The 25,409-nt window shown below is 37.0% G+C and overlaps 4 protein-coding genes across 8 annotated transcripts; 1 reads left to right on the forward strand and 3 right to left on the reverse strand.

The window, feature by feature from the left end:
- The first annotated feature begins 990 nt into the window (after positions 1–990).
- Positions 991–10,489, forward strand: LOC117634342 (DNA-directed RNA polymerase 3, chloroplastic). 4 transcript variants are annotated; one of them, XM_034368413.1, is made up of 19 exons: positions 991–1,831; positions 2,566–2,769; positions 2,904–3,037; positions 3,333–3,402; positions 3,906–3,964; positions 4,184–4,301; positions 4,694–4,807; positions 5,135–5,266; positions 5,625–6,041; positions 6,241–6,291; positions 6,722–6,792; positions 7,522–7,606; positions 7,853–8,005; positions 8,188–8,262; positions 8,356–8,445; positions 8,630–8,677; positions 8,745–8,859; positions 9,214–9,317; positions 9,715–10,489. In XM_034368413.1, exons 1-19 carry the CDS (start codon positions 1,052–1,054, stop codon positions 9,823–9,825), a joined length of 2,931 nt encoding a protein of 976 aa, XP_034224304.1. In that variant the 5' UTR covers positions 991–1,051; the 3' UTR covers positions 9,826–10,489. The 4 variants fall into 4 exon arrangements, 2 of the variants coding, with proteins under 2 accessions (XP_034224304.1, XP_034224305.1); XR_004586763.1 differs by lacking the exon at positions 8,745–8,859; XM_034368414.1 differs by lacking the exon at positions 6,241–6,291.
- Positions 10,490–12,939: 2,450 nt separating this feature from the next.
- LOC117633529 (pentatricopeptide repeat-containing protein At4g30825, chloroplastic) lies at positions 12,940–16,008 on the reverse strand. Its single transcript, XM_034367170.1, has one exon. The coding sequence runs from the start codon at positions 15,808–15,810 to the stop codon at positions 13,069–13,071; it is 2,742 nt and encodes a 913-aa protein (XP_034223061.1). The 5' UTR covers positions 15,811–16,008; the 3' UTR covers positions 12,940–13,068.
- A 233-nt stretch (positions 16,009–16,241) lies between these two features.
- LOC117636110 lies at positions 16,242–19,373 on the reverse strand. Of its 2 annotated transcripts, XM_034370573.1 has the most exons (7): positions 19,231–19,373; positions 18,388–18,457; positions 18,179–18,278; positions 17,576–17,649; positions 17,392–17,495; positions 17,110–17,175; positions 16,242–16,761 (listed from the first exon to the last, which is right to left on the reverse strand). In XM_034370573.1, the coding sequence occupies exons 3-7, from the start codon at positions 18,241–18,243 to the stop codon at positions 16,495–16,497; spliced, it is 576 nt and encodes a 191-aa protein (XP_034226464.1). In that variant the 5' UTR covers positions 18,244–18,278; positions 18,388–18,457; positions 19,231–19,373; the 3' UTR covers positions 16,242–16,494. The 2 variants fall into 2 exon arrangements, with proteins under 2 accessions (XP_034226464.1, XP_034226463.1); XM_034370572.1 differs by lacking the exon at positions 18,388–18,457 and having other exon boundaries at positions 19,231–19,372.
- A 359-nt stretch (positions 19,374–19,732) lies between these two features.
- LOC117633564 (serine carboxypeptidase II-2) lies at positions 19,733–25,092 on the reverse strand. Its single transcript, XM_034367211.1, has 11 exons — positions 24,961–25,092; positions 24,456–24,874; positions 23,976–24,083; positions 23,190–23,285; positions 23,008–23,100; positions 22,329–22,414; positions 21,978–22,241; positions 21,359–21,492; positions 20,764–20,859; positions 20,405–20,510; positions 19,733–20,234 (listed from the first exon to the last, which is right to left on the reverse strand). Exons 2-11 carry the CDS (start codon positions 24,730–24,732, stop codon positions 20,073–20,075), a joined length of 1,422 nt encoding a protein of 473 aa, XP_034223102.1. The 5' UTR covers positions 24,733–24,874; positions 24,961–25,092; the 3' UTR covers positions 19,733–20,072.
- Positions 25,093–25,409: the final 317 nt, after the last annotated feature.

Consider the following 25,409-nt stretch of genomic DNA (forward strand, 5'->3'; position numbering starts at 1 on the left):
ACCTAATTTAATTGAAATTGTCTGAGAGCCACCAAATATGCCCAAAGTTCTATACTTAGCTGATCGGAGAGTAGCATCAATGATCATCAAATTTGTGCACACAAGTTCGGAAAATGGAGTTAGGTCTGGTTTTGGACAAAGCCAGATTTGATTAAGACATCAATTACTGAATAATCTTGTAGGAGCCAGTAGTTATCAGAAGATCATACGTCACATGCCAAGGCTAATCATTAAATTGTGGAAAAAACTTGAACTGATTTTGCTTTAAAGAAAAAGTAACAAAAGTTTGAACAGCTTCATATTCGTCTCGTCACAGACCTCGCAATCGTCCCATCCCCTTTTCACCAAATGAATAAGGAACTACAGGAGGAGACGTCGGCCACGGCGGAGATGAGAACCAAACGTCGGATCGACGGTGGAGGGATATTTCGTTATTGTCAACGCATAATCAGATCTAGTCATCAAACTGACCTGTTGCCTTTGTTACACGTGGCAGCATCTCATAGCCACAGGCCTTGAGACCAAGTTGGCCCAATATATGAGTGGGTCCTTAATCGACCTCGACGCCAATAAGAAGGCTAGAATGAGGGTCTTAATGTCATCCAATCTATTGCGGAATTATTATTGAATTGTTAGATTAAAATTCCTCATTGTAACTTCTTAACATAGTCCCTTATTATAGAAGCTCGCCATAAATAGCAAGAAATAGATAATGTCACATCTACCCCAACTGGCAAACGACGAAATCAGAAAGGGCAATTTAGGTTTTTCAGATTTTATTTTGTTCAAAATGGGCTCGGTTTCACGAGAGTTTGCAAGTTTGCCCTTTCTCACTTCTCGCGTGTTAAGTATGGGCCTTACTTCTGTGTTGCGAATAGAAGTGGGCTTTTCTAAATGTAGGGGAGGCCTCTTTGTTTTTTTTTAAAAATTTTTCTCCCCAAAAGAAAAAAAATAAAAAATTTAACGTTCATGGGAAAATATCCTCAAAATGAACCAAAAAGGTTTAAGCGAGGTTTCATCTCTTCTTCATTGAGTTGTGCCTCTCTCTGAAATGGCTTCCACTGCCTCATTCTCTCCGAGCCCTCAAGCTCAAACATACACATGCAGTTCCAGATGGAGTAAACCTCCGAAGCTTAACCACAAGTTTCTCTTCAGCTCAACCTCCAACAGTCTCTTCTTCAAGCCCTCACACTCTTCCTCCACTCATTTCCCTCTAAGCCTTAAACCCCCTCCAGAACCTGTTCATATCCCCCCGTTGAGAGACTCAATACAAGACAATATCGTCGAAAATTCGATGAATTTTCAGATACCCATGAGCGAATTTCATCTAATTACACCTCAGGAATCGGCCCCGAGGATTTTTATCCAAGACCCGCCATGGATTGCCTCACTCTTTTTGAAGGGTATTTACAAAAGAGCCAACCAAGAATTGAAATTGGAGTCTAAGGAAATTGAGAGGAGGAACTATAATTTACTTAGGAGGAGGCAGATAAAGGCCGAGACCGAGGCTTGGGAGAGAATGGTGGACGAATATAAGGATTTGGAAAAAGTAATGCGTGAGAAGAAGTTAGCTCCGAATTTGCCTTATGTAAAGGCCTTGTTTTTAGGTTGGTTTGAGCCGTTGAGGGAGGCGATAGCGAGGGAACAGAAGACGCAGCAAACGAAAAAACATAAGGCAGCGTTTGCGCCCCACATTGATTTGTTGCCGGCTGACAAGATGGCGCTTATTGTTATGCATAAGATGATGGGGTTGGTTATGGTGGGGAATCAAGATGGGTGTGTTCAAGTTGTTCAAGCTGCTGTTCATATTGGCATGGCCTTAGAGCAGGAGGTGAGTTCTAAAGTCCTAATTTCATTTGTGTGTTTGGAGTTTTAGATAATTTGTTGCATATTGGTTTTGAAATGGACCTTTCATAGTTACTAAGTCAATGCGACATGATGTGCATTATAAAAGCTACGGTTTAAGGAGATTTCATCCCTGAAATGATGCCACGATGATGGGGATTGTGTGTTAATTGGGAACTTCTAATTGGTATATGTATGTACTCTCTAGTTTTAATCATTCTGGTCAGCTCATTTATTTTTATATCGTTCTAAAGAGAATCATTTCGCTTTAGTTGGTGTATATATCATACTATCATACTAGTACTACTATACTATGAATTGTTATTTAGGAACTTTGATTTATTTATTTTTTTAAAAAGAGGAAAACTTTGCAGATTTGGGAGGATCATGATACTAAAGGCTTAATTTAGAAAGCAGTCCTTCATGGTAAATTTTGGAGTGAAGATTCAGGATCAAGCTTTTTTGTGCTGTAACACTTGCTTGAAATGATAATCCCAATGACCCCTTTACCACTTGAGTAGAGTGCATTAGACATGGTCTGACCAAAGCTTATCCATTAGCAACCTTGTTGATTGGACATCCTTATACTTATTTTTATTCATATTTTGTAATTTCCGTGCAATTCAAGCTTAACGTCAACATTTCCTTGTTTACACTCCATTTCACCAGTATCACTTAATTGAAAATGAGAAATTATATTGTTACCTCTCGATATTTCAGGTCAGGATCCATAGTTTCTTGGAGAAAACCAAAAATCTCCAGAAAAAGAAGACTGGTGTTGCTGATGAAGATGGTCTGAGCAAGGAGAAGGAGATACTCCGGAAACGTGTTAATGGTTTAATTAGAAGGAAAAGGCTGAATGAGGTGCAAAAGCTATTGATAAAGGAAGAAATGAAGCCCTGGGGTCGTGATAAACAGGCTAAGGTTTGTTGCTTTGAGTATTTTGTATTCTTTCAATATGGCAGAGTGTTTTTTTTTTTCTTTTCTGTTTTAGATTGTATTGTATATAAAGGGTTTAATTGTTTTTTTTCTTCTTCTCATGTCATGTTATTTTGCAGCTGGGAAGTCGTCTGATAGAATTATTAACCGAAACAGCTTATGTACAACCTCCACTTAGCCAGTTGGCAGATAGTCCACCTGATGTTAGACCTGCATTTAGGCACAGATTTAAAGCCGTGGCAAAAAGTCCAGGGTAAAACTTTTAAACCTTTTTTAGCCCCAAATTTCCTTCAGAAATTTGGGAAAATAGATCACAGTTTAATTGGCTTTTCTTAGGCAGGAGTTGTTTACTTTAGTTAGATATGTCAGGTTAGTTTATTCAATTACCCTGGTGTATCTTGATCTACCTAATTGAAATATTTTGATTATAGAATATTTGTAGCGATATGCAACCCTATATTTCATAGGTTTTTAAGGGATAGGAAATCATGTGCTTTGACTCTAGCATTTTTCCTTTGTGATAATATAATTTCTTTTGATCCTTACAGGCAGAAAATTGTGAAGAACTATGGAGTTATAGAATGTGATCCCCTGGTTCTTACTGGCCTTGATAAAACTGTAAGTTGAGATATCTCTTTCCTGTTTGAGTTTACCTGTTCAATACACTTGAAATTAGTTTGCATTGTGAATACAAATTCAAATCTGCTGTCAAGTTTCTGGGTTATGATATAAAAAGGAATGCATATCAATTCAAAGCTCACCTATTTGTTCCCCGTGATTAGACCTCATTATGTGTAATTTTAATGGCCACATATTCTTGCTTTGCATTGTTCTCTGTGAACATCATGTCAAATATGAAGAGACTTCAATTGTGGAGTCCTACCAGAAAGGAATTTCTAGGGGTGAGGGGTGAAGGTTTTTTGTGGAATAATTCATTGTTCACTTTGTTTGTTTTTGCACTGCTTTCTTGTGTGGTTGTGATTGCTACTATCATTGGGTTGTTGCTAAATTTACCAGGCTTTATAACTTATTGTATATGCCAAGTATGTTTTGTATGTTGTACATGTCTTTACTCTGATTGTGCTACTTAACAGTTATTTTATGTTCTTGTATCTTTACAGGCTAAACATATGTTGATTCCTTATGTGCCAATGTTGGTGCCTCCCAAAAGATGGAAAGGGTATGAGATACAATATGTGATATTTATGTAGCATTTTCTGCATTCCATTTTTTTTTTATTTAAAAAAATACATGAAAGAAAAGTTGACAAATAAATGAGATCGTATTGAAGTTGGTGACTGACTAATAAATGTTGAATAAATTAGAAGCCTGCACTCAGTTTCCCATTTGTTATACTGTGCTACTTAATTTTGAAAGATCTTTTTTAAAATCTTTCCAGGTATGACAAGGGTGGGCATTTGTTCTTACCTTCTTATGTCATGCGTACTCATGGATCTAGGAAGCAGGTAGATGCAATGAGGAACATTTCTAGAAACCAGATGCAGAAAGTATTTGAGGTACATTAATTAGAGTTCCATTTATTGTTCCATTTCATATTTTCCTTGTGAATAGATCAAGGCCAGAGCTTTCCACATGGTGAGAGCACCATTGTTGCTCCCCCTTCCCTTTCTGATAGAATAATCACTATGATTTTTCAGGATACAGTTATGAACAACAACAAAAACTGTTAATCAAAAGTAGTTATAATTTGACTAGTATTTGTTCACTGCTGCATTAGAAACTATCATATTTTACTATAGATAGAGACTGTGATGGGATTTTAGATGATGAACTGAAATTTTTCTTATGCATAGAGGCATACTTTGGTTCTAATTTCTAGTTCTTCAGCATATATTTTGTTCCCTGTATCATGAAAATGATATCCGCTTTTGATATGGCATGTGTGCAGGCCCTTGATATGCTTGGAAGCACCAAATGGAGGGTGAATAAGAAAGTACTTAGCGTGGTGGAGAGCATCTGGGCTAGAGGTGGCAACATTGCGGGCCTGGTTAATCGTGAAGATGTGAGGACATAATGATCTCTCACATTTAATAAAAAATTGTTTGTGTTCTACCTTTTTCTTACTTTCTCCAGAGATAGCTCTTAAGAGTAACTAAATTAAATGATCTCTACAACATTCTCCCAAGTAACATATTACTCTTGAAATACCTGCCTCACGTTACAATGATGAAAATGAAAAAAAAGAAAGAAACTAGATTATGGATAATTTAGTCAATTTCCTTTGTGGTGGGTTTTCTTTTACAGCTAACTATTTTAGGTTGTTAACATTATTATGTTCACCTTTTGCTTGTAAAAATCATGTGGCCTGAATATTCTCATGGGCTTGTAGGTTCCTGTACCGGATAAATCACCATCTGAGGATTTAAAAGAAATTCAGGAATGGAAATGGAGTGTCAGAAAAGCAAAGAAGATTAACCAAGAGAGGCATTCTCAACGATGTGACACTGAACTTAAGCTCTCTGTAAGGTCTCCTCCTGATTATATAATATTTATTTCATAATGTTGCAATTTTTTAGTACCCTGTTAATTTGCAGTGCTGTTTGTCATTGAACTAGTCAAGAGTAATGTTCTTGTGACCCTTGCTAATATTTGTGCACTAGTGAACAAAAGATATATAGGTTCAATTAGATATTAGTGAACCACCTGGTCGTACATATGTTTAATAACTTTGACGGGTCTTTTGGTTTCTGAAACTATAACCACAGTAACGACATTTGACAATATATCACCTCCGGACGATTTCTGGAACATATATATGTTCACCACCTTTAGATTTCACTATGTGAGAAATAATATCGAGTGAACTGATTTTAATATAGGTTGCTCGCAAAATGAAAGATGAGGAAGGCTTTTATTATCCCCACAATCTTGATTTCCGAGGCCGAGCATACCCAATGCATCCACATTTGAATCATTTGAGTTCTGATCTCTGTCGAGGAGTCCTTGAATTTGCTGAAGGACGACCATTAGGGAAGTCTGGATTACGTTGGCTGAAGATTCATTTAGCAAACCTGTATGCTGGTGGTGTTGAAAAGCTTTCATATGAGGGGCGACTAGCATTTGTGGATAATCACATTGATGATATATTTGATTCAGCAACAAACCCTGTTAATGGAAACCGTTGGTGGTTAACAGCTGAAGATCCTTTACAGTGCCTAGCTGCTTGTATCAATCTCTCAGAAGCCTTAAATAGCCCATCACCACATACTGTCATTTCTCATTTGCCCATCCATCAGGTAAATTACTTATTCAAGCTTGTTAGGATTGTTCTTTTATTTAATATTCAAACCCACATATATATGATGCATGATGATGATCTGTTACTCAATTTTTATATTGTTCTCCTTTCATTGGCTGTCTTTAAATTTCCATGAGCATAATTCCTAACTCTTGCCTTGTCCATGTTTATCTTACTAATGAGCTTAATCTTTTTAGGATGGTTCATGCAATGGCTTACAGCACTATGCAGCCTTGGGAAGAGATACCGTATGTGGGTTTGTGCATGTTAATGTCATTGCACTTTAAATGTGATTTTTTTTTCAATGTTTCTGGAATAGTAGTTCAAGAACTTATCATGTTGTTATAGTTGTATTAGAAAATTTTATAATCTCTGCCAATATTAGTGCTTTGGTTGGCAGTGGCCAGTGGGGAAATTTTTATTTTGGTTACCCTCAACATTAACTGTTTGAGGGAAAATATTATTTCTGTTCAAGAACTCTCTGTTATATGTTTTGCTTATTATAGCACTTTCGATCTATAGGGCTTGTTGCGTGCTGACGTTCTTAAATTTTCCTAACATTCTTTTTGTTCCCGTAGTAAAAAAATTCAACGTGTTTTGTTATATTTCAAAGTTCCCCTTATTTCTTATTATGATGTAAATGTCTTGCTCTGCTGATTGATTTGAATTGCTTCTCAGTTGGAAGCAGCTGCAGTCAACTTAGTTGATGGAGATAAACCTGCTGATGTTTACTCAGAAATTGCTGCGAGGTATATTAAAAAGAAAAATTCTGTCATCTTCTATCATGGGATTGAAACTGATGAAATAGTTAATCTGATGACTCATTTTAGTGTTGTACTGTGTCATATGAACTGTATTTGATTGCATTTTACTCCTTTGTTTACATTAACTTGTTTTCATTGTTAAGAATTCAATTACTAAGATTTGAAAGCATGTACAAATATCTTTCAGATTGAGTGCATAAAGAATGCAAAAATAACATTGAATCAAGCAATGATTGTACACAGAAATGTTAATTCAGAAAAAGGGAAAAGGAGAAACATGTTTTGAAGATTTTCAATACATACAATTCATTCATTATTAACATTGAATATGGTTCTTGGGAAGCCAATTTATAATCCATGGGTCCAATTTCCAAAGCAACAACTTCATGTAAAAGTACTGAAATAAGAACATTTCAGTACTTTTCATTTCAGTACTTTTACATGAAGTAAATAGTTTTAACAAAAGACCATTTCTTACAAGCCAAGGTATAAAAAAGGTGAGAAAGATTCACCTGGTACTAAACTCTGCATGCATGTGCCTCACTAGTTCTGCACACGATGTATGAACTGCACAGTGATTTTATAATTTCTTTGCTAGAGGTGCACATAGTGCACTCCATCCATGTAACTGCTTCATTCCTGATCGGTTTATTAGTCTTTTCTTCTGCAAGCTCCTCTTACTCGGGCTTATCTTCTCTATGTATATGTTGTCAGGGTACATGAGATTATGAAAAGAGACAGCAATAAAGACCCAACTACGAGTCCAAATGCTTTATTAGCCAGAATCTTAGTCAATCAGGTTGATCTTCCTGGATTCTTCTCGAGTTCAGAGTTGCAATTTACTATCAAATGGACTTTTACTTGTCAACTTTGGATACTTAAACTTCATGTACAAGTATGTATGCATTCATGCATGTACATACAGACACACACGCATACAAACATACACATAGACAACAAAAATTAAATGTGGGTAATATTTGTAGATAAATAAGTCCATATTGCATATGTATATCTGAGAATGTATGGTTTTGGAATCTTTCAGATTGATAGGAAATTGGTGAAGCAGACTGTAATGACTTCAGTATATGGTGTTACTTATGTTGGGGCACGTGAACAAATAAAAAGAAGATTAGAAGAGAAGGGTCTTATTACCGATGACAGACTACTGTTCACTGCAGCTTGCTATGCTGCTAAAGTAAGGGAACAACCTCCTAAGCGTTCCAGCCACCAAATTTCATCCTTATATATGTGAATCAAGAATTAACTGCAGAAGTTTCTTGGTTTTATCATTTGGATTATTAGCTAAAATTAAAAAACGTCCTTCAACATTTGTTATTAAATCTAGATTATCTTTACAAAATTTCATCTTTGCCATAGGTTACTCTGGCTGCCCTCGGAGAGATATTCCAAGCTGCTCGTGGCATAATGAGTTGGCTTGGTGATTGTGCTAAGGTATGCAATTTTTTGGTCATGTTTCAGACACTAAATGATAGGCTGGACTGCCTGGTAGATCGAGAGTTAAGTTGCGTTATGAAACTTTTGCAGGTAATTGCTTCAGAAAATCAACCTGTGCGCTGGACTACTCCTCTAGGTCTTCCTGTTGTGCAACCCTATTGTAAAAGTGAAAGGCATCTTGTAAGTTTGACAGCTTAGTTAAATATTAATTTTCACTGACACGCAAACCCGCATTTGGCTGAATTCTTAGATGAAATTGTTTAGTACACGATATCCGGATAGGTTGCATCTGGTCTTTGTCTTCTTGTCTCTAATGGGTTCATGTACCTCTTTTTTATTAACTATTCTTCCCCTGGAGTTGCAGATAAGAACATCTCTTCAGGTTTTAGCCTTGCAACGGGAGAGTAACTCAGTAAGCTTACAAATCTTCTCTTGCCTTATCTTTTATGAATTGCATTTGATATATTCTCCAACTCCAGGTAGATATTAGAAAACAGAGAACTGCATTTCCTCCAAATTTTGTACACTCACTTGACGGTTCACACATGATGATGACAGCTCTTGCCTGCAGGGACGCTGGCCTACGTTTTGCAGGTTTGTCTCAGTAGTGTAGGCTGTAACTCTGCATTAGACTGGGCTTGAAATATACTGTTAGTCATTGATGTAAAATACATGCTCAAAACCAAAGTCTCAGTGTAATGGTTTTCAAATATGAGGATAAGACACTGACCCAAAATAAAATAAAATGGAAGAAGATAATTTTTCCTAAACCATTGAACTTTTGTCAGAAGATATTGGAACTTACATCCTGCTGAAGTGCTCTGTACTTAGAGAATTAGAGGGCATAGATTCATCAAAATAAAGTTTCTTTTTTATATTGGTTTAAGTTCTCACTTACATATTGAAGTATGTTTGAAGTCTCACATATGTGTTAAAATGTGCTTGCAGGGGTGCATGATTCCTTCTGGACTCATCCGTGTGATGTGGACCAAATGAACGAGATACTTCGGGAAAAATTTGTGGAGCTTTATAGCATGCCGATACTTGAAAGTGTAAGTGAACTACGTCCTGTTTCTCTTCATAAAATTAGGTCTCATAAATTCAGATCTTTCTCGGGCTTGTTTAAAAGCAACTTGAGTGGAATGACTTGTATTTGACACAATGATTTCTCAAGGCTACTTAAGTTCGTTTTGATGTCTCCTCACAAGGTTTCAAGATGAAGTTTAAGAAGTTACGAATGCATCTTCATTGTAGAAAACTTGTGCATTGAAAGACTCCTTTCAGCTTCTCCCTAATTTTTACTTTATGATATAATGAAATGGTCAAACTGCTTCTAATTGTTTGAGAACTTGCATTTAGAAAGTTGCTTTACACACATTTTATATGTAGACCTGAATTAAACTGTTTGTTTATTTCCATTGATTTCCTGATAACTCTGCCTCTTCCCAGTTGCTTGAAAGTTTCCAAGCATCATATCCGGCATTGACTTTTCCTCCACTCCCAGAAAGAGGCGACTTTGACTTGCTACAGGTTCTAGAATCTCCATACTTTTTCAACTGAATTTCCAGTCATGAGCTGCGATGATAACAGTATGTGGAAAGCATTGTCACTTGTATCATATGCACCCCAAAATTGACCGAGAAGCTTTGTTAAGAGTACATTTGGATACCCCCAAATTGACCAAGAAGCTTTGTTAAAAGTTCATTTGGATAGGGGCAGCAAGTTGAACTGGGAAACAGAAGCCTAAGGTTCCTTTTTTGAAAAGTGAAAGGACAAATTCTGATTCCCATGATCAGCAAGTCTGATTCTGATGGGGTGGTGATCATCGTAAATGTTAATGATCTGGCTCTATTTTAGAAGTGACCCATGTACAGTAAAGGAGACGCTTCTGCTGAAATTCAAAGCTGTTTAGAAGTTCTTTAATGTGGAACAATTTTTTCGGAGGCAAGAGAGGCAGACACAAGGCGGCAAGTGCGTCCTGGCTGTTGGAGCTAATTTTGTGGAGTTCATCTTAATAATGGTGCAAAAATCATGTATTGTTTCCTTGCTATGTATTCCGATGCATTACATATGCTGTATCTATAGAAGGGGGAAAAGGTCACTCTCTGAATACATGTAAAATTGTGAGTGAAAAGTTCTTGCAAATTTTTGGGCAAGAACTGTAAAGAAATGAAGGAACTTCATTGATGGTTCTATCAAAATGTTGTGAATCACTTTAAATCTACTCATTCATTCGGAACATCTTGGGCTAGTATATGAGCATGGGCACCCTTTCCTTCCAAGCTTGTTTTGCCAAAGTATAGCCGCGCGGCTATACTCTGTTTGTTTTTATTTTGTACAGCGTATTTGGGTCCTTTTTTAAAAAAAATAAATCGTATAGCGGGGAGGCTATACCTGTTTCGTTTTAAAAAAATAAATCATATAGCCGCGCGGCTATACTTTGATCCTTTTTTAAAAATAAATAAATAGTATAGCCTACCGGCTATACTTGTCTTGTTTTTAAAAAAAAATTAATTTTATAGCCGTGCGGCTATACTTTAAAAAATATATATAAATAGTATCGGCTAGACTTGGGTCCTTTTTAAAAAAAATATAAATCGTATAGCCGCGCGGCTAGACTTCTGGCCAGACTTGGCACCTTTTTTATAAATAAATAGTATAGCCGACCGGCTATATGTGGCTTCTTTTTAAAAGACAAATAGTATAGCCGTTAAATAAGATAGCCGATCGGCTATACTTGGGTCCTTTTTAAAAAAATCGTAAAGCCGAACGGCTGTATATGGGCCCATTTTTTAAAATAATAAATAGTATAGTCGGCTATACTTGACACCTTCTATTTTTAAATAAATCGTATGGCCACTCGGCTATACTTGGCTCCTTTTAAAAAAAAAAAAAATAGTTTAGCAGCGTGGCTTTACGTTGCTCCTTTTTTAAATAAAAAGTAGGGAAATTTGCATAAATCCCGCCTGAACTTTTAATTTTAATTTTTAACCACCTGAACTTTATACAGTATTGCAATCCACCACCTATGTCTAACACCGTTAAAGTTTCTGTTAAATGCAAGGTTATTTCAGTCAATTCACCGCACTTAAAAAGAATTATAAATAATAAAAAACTAAATTTTAAAAAGAAAAAGAAATAAAAACATCAATCACCAATAATGAGAAGTTAGATTACTTGTGAAATTAAAATCCCAATTGAATATACCCCTCTAAATTGGAAGAAATATGAGATTTTGGTAGGTTATAAAACACACAAAGATTCAGGCCTTAGTTTTCACATGATTTTCATAGTTCTTGGAAGATTTGAAAAAAGTAGAGCTATGGTTTTCATAGATCTTGGGAAATAAAAAAAAAAGTTAGGCAAATTCTTCATATGGTTTTCATGGATCTTGGAAGAAGGAAAAAAAAAAAAACCAACGCCAATTTGTCTCCCCCTCCCCCAACCCAACGCTGTGCATACACCATCAATATCATTCAAAAGGCTAAAACAAGCCAAACAAAATACGTAACAGATAACCATAAAAGTATCCGATACACATCAAAACACCTCACGCATCAACACCTCGACTAGACCAGTAGGGAAAAAAGCACTCTTCCCAGCCTATGAAGATGCTTGAGGGCACAATTAAAAAAAAAAACTAGGGGTCCAAGAAGGCCATCAATAGAAAGAACTTGGACCAGTGAGGCAGTGAGGCAGTGAGGGAGGGGGTTGACACACCATCAATTCCATTTCACCCNNNNTTGGCCATTAATGCTAATATGTGCGCAACTCTATTCTGCCCTTACATTCGTGATAGTTAGGTTAACTTTATTTTTTCATTTTTTAAAATTATGTTGTTTTATAATTATTTTAATTATAGAGACAGAGGAAAATGCTCTTACATTTAACGGAAATTTTAACGGAATTTGACGTAGGTGGTGGATTGCAACACTCTACAAAGTTTAGGTGGTTAAAAATTAAACTTAAAAGTTCATGTGGCAATGACGCACATGCCTCAAAGTTTAGGTGGTATTTATGCAAATTTCCCTAAAAAATATAGTCGAGAGGCTATACTAGGCTTTTATTTGTTTATTATTATTATAAATATATAGTATAGCCACCGGGCTTTAGTTGGCTCTTTTTTTTTTTTAATAAATAGTATAGCCGCCCGGCTATACGTGTTACCTTTTTAAAAAAATGGTCTAGCCGAGAGGCCATACTTGGCTCCTATTTGTTTAAAATACATCGTATAGCCGCCCGGCTATACGAGTTTCTTTTTTATTTTTAAATAAATAGTATAGCCGGTCGGCTATACGTGGCACCTCTTTTGAAAACTTGCATTTAGACAGTTGCTTTACACACATTTTATATGTAGACCTGAATTAAACTGTTTGTTTATTTCCATTGATTTCCTGATAACTCTGCCTCTTCCCATTTGCTTGAAAGTTACCAAGCATCATTATCCAAATGTTGTGAATCACTTTAAATCTACTCATTCATTCAGAACATCTTGGGCTAGTATATGAGCATAGGCACCCTTTCCTTCCAAGCTTGTTTTGCAAGGGAAAGTTTGGAAGACAGCTCAGGCCAGAAAAATACATAATCAAAGGACAGTGGTTTCGGACTGCGTAACTTAATTCAAGAATGACATATATTGTGAGAGAAGGCACGATGGCTAGCTCAACTAGCGAATAAATAAGTAAAACAAAACGGATTTTATTTATTTATAAGACCACAAAGCCATGTCTTATCAGTATTATTGAGAGGCATAAAAGGAAAATTGCCGTAAATTATATACATGAGCAATGAGCAATGTAAACTTTACAACCCCATCTGCTTCATCCACAGGGACCACTTTACAGCCTCCAAATATTCATCATTTTTTCGCAGTGCATTAATGAGATTGATGTAGGTTATCTTATCAGGCTGTATACCATTTTCTCTCATTTCCTTGACCAAATGAACAGCATCTTCGACCATTCCTGCAATTCCATATGCCTTAATCAACGTGTTATAGCTGCACAGATCAGGTCCGAGTCCACATTCTTTCAACTCAGTCAGCACGTCAGCAACTTCATCAATCCATCCTTGCTCTCCATAGATATTGATCATAATGTTGTACGTGTAGTGATCCGAAGCACAGCTTGTTTCCTTCATTCTCTGCAAAACGCTTCTAAATCTCTCCATTTGGCTCTCTTTCCCATAAGCATCCAACATAGTATTGTATGCTTCAAGGGAAACTGAAAATCCTTTAAACTGCATCTCTCCAAATGTCGAAGACATGTTTCTTAAGTCTTTATTTCGCCCATAAGCAGCTATAATAGTATTGTAAGAGATCATATCAACCAAACCCCACTTTTGGGCCATCCAGAACAACTTCCTAGCCTTCTTCAGAAGCTTTGCTTTCCCATATACATCGAGCATGACATTGAAGGTGATGGTATTAGGAACAAACCCACGTTGAAGCATCTCATCAAAAATCTCTGAGATCTCATCAACTGGCAAAGCACGAGAACAGCAGTTTATGACACAATTGTACATTTCCTGATCCCAAGTCACTCCACTCTTCAAGAGTTTGTAGTAGAGATCTTTCAACTTATCAAGCCTTCCACATCGCTGATAAATACGAAGCATATCTCGGAACATATAAATGTCTGGAACAATGCCCTCCTGTTTGTCCATTGTGTCTAGAACAGAGCAAGCATCTTCCAAAGCACCAGCTTTTACATACATTCTTACAGCAATGCTATAGGCAATCATGTCCAAGGCGACTCCAGAAGATTTCAACTCGACATAAATTTTCTCTGCTTCAGTGAATAGACCCATGATGATATAGATGTCAATCATTGTGCACATGATGTGCATGTTTGGCTTGTAATCATATCTGGGCATTTGCTTGTATATTTTAACAGCATTCTCTAGATGACCCAACTCTTTACACGAGCAAATTAACAAATGATACAAGTTATCTTCGAAAGGTGGATCCTTCCACAGTTTCTCCCTCAACACTTTCATAGTATCATCCACTAAGCAGTGTTTCACATAAGCCATGACAAGAATGGAACAAGAAGTCTGGCTGACAAGAATGTGTTGATAAAAAGAACCTCTCAAAAGGCGAGGCACTTTATCAACCCTTCCAGCCTTCTCATATGCTTGCAGAAGAGTACCAAGAATTGAGGAATATTGGCACCCCATTGTCAGCATATCATCAAGCGTCCTTATGGCCCCCTCTTCATCCTCATGTTTGGCTTGCAAGTTTGTTAGTGTGTACAGGTTAGGCGAATTAGGCTTGTACCCTAACCGCTTGAGCTCTTTATAATACCATTCTGCTTCCTTATAATTGTCAGCTCGACCCCAACCTTCAATCATGGAACGGTAAGTTGTTTCATCGGGCTCTAGTCCGGCATTCTTTATGCCCTGAAATAGGTGATCAGCAGCATCCATTTTAGATGCCTTCCCATATCCAGTTATCAATGTATTGTATGCAATAATGTTTGGAGAAAACCCTGCTTCTTGCATGGAGACCAATACTAGTTCAGCATCATCTACTTTACCCTGCTGACAATAAGCATTAATCATTACCAACCAATTATCCAGATTCAGTCTCACTCTATCTTCTTTCAATAAGCCAATGATCTCTTCTGCTTTTTCAAATAAATTCAAGCGGGTGTAAATTGTGATCATTGACGAGTACGCAGATTGACATAAAATTCCAAAGTTCCTCATTTGAAAAAAAGTAAACTCTGCCTCCTCAACATTCCATCCCTTCTGGTAAAGTACCATTAGCATGCCAAATGTTGCAATGTTCGGCTGGACCTCATGTTCCAGCATCATTCGAAACCACTTTCCTCCCAACTCAAGTCGCCCCAGTTTACAACATGCATAAATAAGCGTGTTGAAAACCTGATAATTCAGTTCACATCCCAAATCAGCAATCACTTCCTGAACCAATTTTTCAGCTCCATCCCAATCTTCTCTCCTACCCATTACCCGCAAAACTAAATTGAAAGCACTCACATTGCGTTCTAATTTCCCATTGCTTCTCATCCACTCAAAGAATCTGAGAGTTTTGACATCGCTATACCTCTCGAGCCGTTTCAAAATATCATTGCAATGCTCCAAGCTCAAGTCAGACCCAATAACAGAGTAATCAACATCAAGTTCCCCATCATTCACAAACAAATTCTCCAATTCCCGTACCCACCTACTCTTTCTTGAACTAGACTTCAAACCCTTTTCTCTTTTGACCTCATTCTTTGGGCCGCGAGACTCCTTCGCACTTGCTTGTCTGAAATCCAGGTTTTGTTCAGCCAAACTCTCATCTACTCTATTTTTATTCGAGGACAGAGACAGCGTGGTTTCTTCACTCATTTGATTCAGTTCCGAAATGCTCGAAAATTCAAATTTAAACCCAGAGACCTTAATACGATCGACTCTATTCGAAGAATTGACTACCGAAGCTCTACTAACATGACTGTAGCAAAGAGAATTGACTGCAGAGAAATTGAACTTCTTTGAAGAATCAAATGTCTCCAGAGAAACAGAAAACCTCAGTGAGGTCATGATACAAAAGCAAGTTCAATGCATCAATTACTCACCCGAATGAATAGTCGGTGCAGAAGAAGTGTAATTTCAGTTTAAAAAGTGCGGTGGGAGAAAGAAATGAGAAACCCGAATACCCAAATGCCCAAATGACGGAGTGGGTGAAGGTGAAGCAGTAGCGTTTGAGATAATGGAGTTTGAAGCAGTGGAGGAAAGAAAAGTTAGCGCTTTCAGGATTTTATTGGTCGGTGATTCTTAACGGTCCTACACCCCTGTTATTCTTTGTTAGCTAGCAAGTGCATTGGCCTGATTTTTGTTTTCCCGTTGAATTTTTTTTTTCTCCTCAAAGCCCTTTTGGGGTGATTATGCCATAGAGAAAATTTTAGGTGGATAAACTTTAAAAAGCTAAAATATACAAGCATGGGATGAGAAAATACAAAAATATTTTGAGATGAGAAAGTATCTGCTTCATTAATTTATTGTAGTACCTCAAAAATACATGAACATCCAAAAATATAATTACTTATAGAACTCAGCCAAAAATCTGGATTTTGTACTGATACATAATATCTTTATCCTCATTTGTTATCCCTCACCCCACAGCCAACAATCTGAAACTTCTTTTAGATATAAGAAAGAACACAGGTTGCTGCTCTTACATGAAAGGCCATATATTACATTACAGAGTTTAATAACACTATGATCCTACGAAACCCAAATGCTACTGAAGGCTTCTTCGAGTGCCCTCTTCCTGCTTATCTCTACACTCCACCCTCCTGCCCTACCACCTCTCTCTGCTCGGAGCTTTATCATTTCTTCATCGTCAACAGCATATCCATGCATATCATGCCCCCCTCCAAGTGGTAGTGGTTGTGGACCCATGCCAGTTGGTCGTGGTTGTCCTGCAACTGTAGGGGCATACTGCCCCTGTGTACCAGTACCAAATCCTGCTTGAGAGCCTTGGCTCAGAGCCTGTCAATAAACACATAAAATCAGTTTAAAAAATTATGTACTTCCCTTTGGGCTGGAAAACTGGCACAATTTAGAAAAATAAACTCATAAAAAAATGAATTTCTATTGAAAATAGCTCATCAGTACAATCATTACATTTGGAAATTATACAACTGAACAATCAATATCATAAGTGTGGTTTTTCTTCGGTGCTTCACTGCACTGTGTGTGCTTGAAGTGGTAGTGTTGGTGCTTGGAGTGGTCGTGTACCAGATTCAAGTGTTGTGTACCAGACTCAAGTGTTGGTGCTTGCAGCACAATTACGAACTCAGAAGGAAATGATGACACATGAAATAACTCCATTCTTACCGCATCAGTATCATTCTGTGCAGGATGTCCCTTGCTTGCTGCTAGAGCTGCAGCAAGCTCTTCAGCCTATTCAATTAATAACACCAGCATCAGAACCTTGGCACAGATTTTGCAGAAAAATATTAAATAGTTCACTATTGCCAGCATTGGGAGCTGCTTCTTTTTTTCTTCAAGTAATGTGGAGGCAACATTCCGACTTAAATCTCATAAAGCAAAGCCAGCAGGTTAGGAACCAAAAAAAGAAAGGAAAGGATAAAACACTCTGATTTTATTTTGAAGTACCTTACGGGCTCTATTAATCATTATTTGTTCAGCATTTTCTTCCTGATACTTTGCAATTTTTGCTTCAATAGCAGGGACATCTATTCCATCGATCAAGTTAAATGCTACCAGAGAATGATTTTTTTTTTGTCAGCCTAACTCTTTTCATCAAAAATATAAGAAACACCTAAGCTGAAAAACTTACTCATGTCCTCCACTTCCTCCAAGTAATCATTGTATTCTTTCAAGGACGGAAAATCCTCTTCCCGTTTATTGAATCTAGACAGTGAACCATCTCCATCAGAGATGCATAATATATTGGCTAAGAGAGAAGCAAATAGTACAACTAACAGTACATATTACTGAATATAACACTTTATGCCAAAAAGAAAAACAGTGCTTAAAAATTACAGTTCAATAAATGAGCATTAACAATCACTTCCAATACTTAATACACCAAAAGATTCTATACTTTCTTAATCCTTAACCCTGAATGCCTTTTAAAAGCAGACCCATTGTTTTTACTCATTCATACAAACTACAAAGTAAACAACCACCACACTACAAATTTTTCTCCAATAAGTATTTAAGTTAAGGATTGGTTACATACTTCTAATCTCGGCTGTTGAATTGCATCTAAGAAGCTACCAACACATTTAATGAATGCAATCCAACGGCCAAGATTAGAAGTATGTAACCAATCCTTAACATAAAATATTTATTGGAGAATCTCCCTATATATATATATATATATATATATATATATATATAGAGAGAGAGAGAGAGAGAGAGAGAGAGAGAGAGATACATGCTCGCAATCCTCTTCCTGACGACAATCTCCTTGTTGTGGGGATTAGAACTGGTAACCACCATTTTTGTTGCCCCTCAGCCTTTTTCCCCTTTTGTTCCTGCAACATCAATGGTATCTTAAGTCCTGTTCTGTGTTTTAAGTTTTAACTGCAATAAGATGAAGTTATATATACACTGGAACAAATTCTTGGAAAAGTTTACACTGACCTCTATTTGGTGCCCTTTTCGGAAAAAAAAAAATAGGGCCCTCAATGTTCAATCATCAAAGGTAACATATCTGGGCAATGAAAGATTAAGTCAATTAGGCAGCTCAGGTTACAGTAGCATGAAGCGCAATCTCTTTGCACCACTCATAGAGGAATTGGATTCTACATCCTTAAGATGAATACAGACTTAAATATGGAACTGTAATATTAAAATATAACATCAAACTGTGATACAAACAACCACCAATCTCCATATGCCTACCAGAATCTATAACAAAGCTTGTAACCTAAAAAGAGAGAGAAATTACCGATCCCTACTTATTTACTGATAACATAATCCTGCTGGCCTACCATACCTCAGAATGACGACATAGTAATCTTTAACACAAACCATACAACTTTTTGAGCTTTACTTGGCGAAAATTTTCATCATCTAAACGATGGGGGTGTTCTTAGTGCATTTAACGATTCACTTTTTCCGTTTCACTCCCTGAAGACGTAATTTGTAAATGCACTAAGAACACCCCACCCCCAAAAGAAAATAAAGATACAAACTTTTTATAATATTTAGGCACTTTGATTCCAATATGTAACATTCCGTACGAGAATTATCGAACAGGTAATGAGCATTACTAAAAGTTTAGTAAGTAGAGTTGATTGAGCATGCAGTTTGTTTAAATAAGATGAAGGCATTCAATTTAACAAAGAAGAAGAAGATTGGTTAGACTTAATGACCATGTTGGTCGGACCCATGGACATATGCGTACCAATCCAGCTTGATCAGAACCTGGGTCATGCATGACTTGCACAAATCGACAATTTAGAGAGAGAGAGAGATGCATACCTAGCTTGGTTAGGATGAGTAAGCTCCCAGCACCATTGGTATTGAAAAGAGGAGGACTGGAGGAGGTACCGTTTTACACGCGAGGAGATGGTTGTGGTGAAATACAGAGAGAGAGAGAGAGAGAGAGAGAGAGCCGACAAGAAGGGAAGCATTGGAAAGCCTTGGGTAGGGCTGATGATGACAAACCAATGAATGCTCATTCTCATTTCGGCCCAAACTTGTAGACCTGAATTGGGCCTGTTATTAAATTATGGGCTTTTCTAATTCATAGGCCCCATTAACCTCCGCGATTGTTTTTAGCATGCGTCTGCAGCTAATTTCCTGTTTTTTCAACTCTTTTTATTTCCTCTTGGTAAGATCATTCACCCCCCTTCAGTATTCAAATCTCCCGCCCCCAATATCACTCGCTCATGTTGTTCTTCAATTCAAGGTCCATTAGGACAAGTTAAGAATTAGTATTTTTCTTGGTTCTTGATGAACTTATTCACTTCATAAACTCATGTTCAAGAAAAATAAAGATTTGTGGAAATGTCGTAGTGACATGTCGTCTTAAAGACAAGGGTAAAATCTTGCATAGCAGTACATGATTATTGAATGGCAGAGCCTGTTCTAACTTCAAAATGACAGCTGCTCTCAAGTTCCTTTATTTTGGTTTCTTCTTCTTAAATTACAACAACGTAAAACCCTAAAGTTTCTCTTTATTGTTTCCCAGAGAAACAATGTGTACTGGATCCTTGGGTGTTAAATGTGACCACTTCCGCAGTAATGCATAGTAAGTAACCAAGCATAACACTGCATGATTTTTTCCTGCCAATTCAAGGGCCAATTGCGAAAAGAAACCTTCAAGAGTCACTGACAAGTTCTGAAGAAGGCATTGAAGATCCTGACAAGAAAGCTTTGATGAGTGTGAGCGCTTGCTTGGGTTTGTGCAAAGGGACTTCATGGCCTGCTCCCCTCACTGACACAAATGTCAGCCCAGCATATTCTTGTGTCCATCCTCCAACCTGTTAACGAGGCCTAATTGTATTAATGCCTACTTCCATAAGTTGGGAAAATTTCAAAGAAATACTTGTATAATTGACAAGACTTGGAACAAGAACTGTATCCCATTTCAGTATTCTGTTTATAATGAGTAGAGATATGGGAAGAAAATAGTTCCCAGAAGCTGCTTTACCTGTCCATCATCATACCAGGGACGCCAGGGCTTGACAGTTGGAAGCTTAAGAGCGTCTATACTGTATCGGGTAGATGTAACTGGGATCACGGAATCTGTATCACCACTGCCATAGATGCAAAAATAGCAAAAGTAGGATGATTACCAACATGTTAGTTATATGAAAATGGCTCCTGTAAATGATGCAAACTACTCATATAAAGACAATGGTAAAGAAAAGTATTGAGTGAATATTTTGGTCTACTAGATGAAATTCATATATGTAATCATTTAATTAGAATCTAAAACTGTGATGTGACTAATCAAAAAGTTTAAACAAGTAATCATCAAATCTATATCTGCAAGGTGTTGAGAGGGACCTGAACATCCATATACGAAGTCCTGAATGTATCAGCTCCTTGTAGACGTCCAGCACTGTCCTAGGAGAATCCTGCCAAGTGGTGTATACCACATCACTGCAAAACAGCAAAAAAATGGATGAACATAATATGTCAACTTTTCCACTGTGCCTTGTCAATCAAGGTCATCACTTTTAAAACCAAAAACACTCTCACATGACATGCTTATATAAGCAGGTGAAATAAAATTTTGATATGTGGTTTAAATTGCAGAAGCAAATTAGGACAATATATCCCAGTTCCAGGCAAGGCACATTTGCCCAGCTTCGGCTCCCCAACCCAGAGATTGAGACAAAAATGGTGATTGACCAAAACTTCAATGAATTTTTTATCTCCTAACCATAAGTTTAAAGTAAAGTCCATATTTATCACAGACAAATATGGTTTCTTGCTCTTGCACACCAGAACTGGTGGTATTGTACAGGTGTAGCAATTCAGTAGGGATGAATTTCCAGATAGCCAAAGCAATCTTGAGCTAGCGATGGACTAGCTCATTTGAAACCATAAGTTCTAAAGTAAACAAAAGCTTTGAAGCACTCTTTTCATTGGTTTATACCTGCAGGTTGCCCACTTAGATGGTGCATGATTTGGATTAACATGGAGAGCCTTTTGAACCTCGGGTAGATTGAAGTACACAACTGAGTGTGCTTCTGTGCAAGGATCATAACTCTCACTGATGCGGCCCACCTTCTATCAAATGGCATCACATTCCATCATCAGTATGACAATAAGTCAACTATCATTGAAAGATTTGAGACCTCAGTTTGAGGTAAATACAGTTATTCACGAGGCTAAATAAATTCATAAGAGTGAAATCATTTGGGGATTGTTCTTACAAACATATATTTTGAAAAAGAAACTTTTGAAGAATTGGCAGTTGATAAATCAAGAAACCCCAGCTAGTTACTATTCTGATCCACAACTTTCCATTAAACTGAACCATATTAAACAAACTTGGAAAAGAGAGTAGAAGTAAAAGAGACCATAGTATTATGTAAACCATTTTCACCTGGTTGGCAATTTGAAACATTTAGAATGTGCTGAATACATCTAGCAAGGAGATTCGTTTTACATTGTTTTCTTTGGTGGGGAAGAGGGAGGGGGAGGGGAAAGAAAAGAAATTTAAAGTAAAAAATAGCTCACATGGAACGTAGTAGACAATTTATTGCACTCACATGCATTCTTTTCAGCAGCCGATTTGACTGGCTAACATTAGCAGGGCATGCAAGAGTGTAGATGCTGTAAGGGTCAATGTTTCCAAGTTCTGCACTAGCAATGTCTAAAATATTGTCACATGAATTTGAGGTGTGTATAAATGACTGGAAATCACAAAGAAGGTTCAGCGACTTGTATGTTTGATCAGAAATCAAACCAGCCGACCACATAAACTGGAAAACTCCCAAATGATCATGATAATCATCAGTCAGAGCATTGCCCACCTGCATAACACATACTTCGTTATTTTAATGTGTTTACAGTGTACAATATCCCCAAACCTTTGCGATAGAAATTCACCAAGTCTATACCATATAACCCTTCAGATTAATTGCTTTTTCCTTAGTTTCCAAGTTGTACTTCACAATTGCTTGGCTTAGCTGAGGAACATAATGTCCTGGTACACAAGTTTTGGGTGGTTAAAACTAGAATACATAACCAAGTCGTACAAAATATACCAAAATACAACACAAGAAATTCGAACATGTTATGCATGAATAAGATAAATAAACGTAGAGCTGCTACTGATTTTGCATGTGTTGTTAGGCTTCTATCTCAAACCCCATTCCTCTTGTCCTGAAACCACTAACTGAAGTAACTTTCTATTTGTTACAATATCCAGACTGAAAAAGCTACAATTCTGTAATTAGTTTTCTTTTTTAATGGTGGGAAGGGAGCCCTGATGAGGTTGCTTTAGTCAACCAATGTTACGAGTGAACGTGATATACTGCATCCCAAAGCAATAAGTATACTAAGAGAACCAAAAGATGGGAGGTAATAATGTACCACTCCCCTACCTCACCAACATACTAAGGAATAAAAATAGAATAAAACATAAAATGGAACGAAGTACTCCCTTTACAACACACACGCAAAGACATGAGAATAGAGATATATTGCATTTAGTTTAAGTTTTACATGTTTACTATTGGAAGGGAAAAAGGTGAATGACATGATGTAAAAGCAAACAAGCAAAGTAGGTTTGTCTACCTCCATAGCTCTCTCCAGTGATATAAAATTCTCTTCCCTTGTACTGGGGAAAGCGCTCAAACCATTTCAATAGAAATGCTAGAGAGTCTTCGGCTGCAAAACAACATAATTATAATCTAATGTGCATAATAAGCTAACAACATAAATAGCTCAAAGCCTAAAAATGAGACATGGAAAAGTACCCGTTCTTTTATCTCCATTGGATAGCAAATCAGAGGAAGTGTTTGAATAAGAAAAACCGACTCCAACAGGTGAATCGAGAAATAGAATGTTAGCAACTGCAAAAAGGTAAAAGCAATTAGACATTTTGTAAAGAACTACTAAGATGTGGTTTTATCATTCTAAAAATATATTCTACAGTCACTGTACGTACCACGCTTGATGCAGTGGAATAAAGCAACATCAAGCATAAAGTAAGAGATAAACAAGAGAGACACAAAGAAAAAGGTGCATGCACGCTTGCTCAGCAATCATGTGCTTACTGAGAGGAACGCATATGCTCATTTGCTAAGATGCTTATAAACAAGTAAGAGAACAACCTATTTGAAGCACTATATCCGAGTAAAATGATGCTATAGTCCTGAGACCTATAATTCGTATCAAGTTTTTTTTTTTTTTTGTTTTGTTTTTTTTTTTTTGTTTTTATTGTTTTTTGGTTTTAATACAAGGGATATTGGGGAAGGGGGATTTCGAACAGGGGACCTCGGGTGCAGGGGTAATGACTCTTAACCACTTAAACTCCAAGCCCCTTACATCTGCAGCAAGTATTTAAAAGGGGAACTCACATACATAATTGATAATACACATCTTGAAATTCTCACATACACAATTCACACATAAAACAACCTGTAACCTCTGGCTGGTATCTTTTTATATCTGTTAAGTTTTGGCTGACATAATTCATTACGATAATTAAAACGAAAAAAATCCTAATAACCTCCTCTAACAAGTTATGAGAAGCTTCCCACCTTGATTCCAAGAGTAAGGATTCAAATATAGGGTCTTCCCGTCTGCCTTAATATGAAATGGACCAACTTCCTCTGCCTCCCCATAAGCAATTGATGAACATCCAGGTCCTAAGGAGGTGAGTAACCATTCAGAAAGAAAAAATTCTAAATCAATAAAAATACCAAATTGGGAAACAAAACAGTAATAGCCAAAGAGCACTCGAGAGATAAATACAAAGCTTTCATAAAACGAAGCAACCACTAATAAACGAATAGGAAATTAAGCAAGTTTATTCGATCACTAGAAAGAATTCTGGCCGCCTTCAAAAAACAAAAAAACAAAAAAAAAACAAAATTCCAGAAATGTATTCCAAATATTACAGAACATAACACAAATAGTAAACAAAATGGACGGACGTACAACATTTAACAGCAAGAGAAGTCAAAACAGCACTATCACAAAGATAAACGAGAAGCTTAGGCAAAAATTTGAAGCTCAACCTCCATTTAGCCAGAGAACAATAGGCTTAGAACCAGGGTCCTCAGCAGCCTCAACAAGCCAGTAGAAGAGAGCCCTCCCAGAATCTTCATTGACAGTGGCATACCCAGCATAGTGTGCAAAGCTCAGATTGAAGGTCTGACCAGGGAGCTCAAGAACTTTGTCCAATTTCTGTTGGGCAAGTGCGTCTGTGGGAATAGTTGCAAAAACACTGCCCAGATGAAGGTTGAGGATGATGATGAAGTAGGTGAGAACAAATGCCCAACTGGGTTTGACCATTTTTGCGGTTGAGAGAGACGGAGGAGGAGGGGGAGGGGTTCAATAAAATAGTGCTCCTGAAAACGCTGGTTTTTGCTAGTTTTGCAGATAAATCATCATGGAATGTCTCTATCTCTGCAAATCTGACCTGTGCAATAACAGTCTTAAAGGAAACAACTAATATTAGAAAAGGCTACCGAAAATTGTATACCAAAATTATTTCCAACTATATATGTCATTTCCAAATACCTTTCTGTTTCGACCAAAAGAAAAAGGAACCCTTTCTGTTTCTGAGACTTCTCGTCTCTAATCAAAACCTTTCTAATAATTCTATTTTAACTTTTGGGGAAAAAAGTACCTAACCAGATCAAATTTTATTGAATTAGTCTTTGAAATTATGATGTATGGAAAGTGATGGCATGTTTCGTTGTGCAAAAAGATAAAACAAAACATGATTTATTATTTGTGAAAGCTCTTATTTTCATCAATCGTATAAAGAAAAAAGTTTTATTGGTTGGGAGTCGGGAAACTGGTTTTGAAAGAGAAGTGAACGACATCCTTTTTCTTAGAAGTTTTATTGGTTGGTTTGTCAACAAAAGAATTAGCGGGTAAAGATTAACTGCCTTGTAAACGGATGAAACTTTGAGAGACCCAACTTGCCTGGTTGGCTTTTGAATAAACAAGCATCCTTATTGTTA

This window comes from Prunus dulcis, chromosome 7 (genome assembly GCF_902201215.1).
Source record: "Prunus dulcis chromosome 7, ALMONDv2, whole genome shotgun sequence".
NCBI lineage: Eukaryota > Viridiplantae > Streptophyta > Magnoliopsida > Rosales > Rosaceae > Prunus > Prunus dulcis.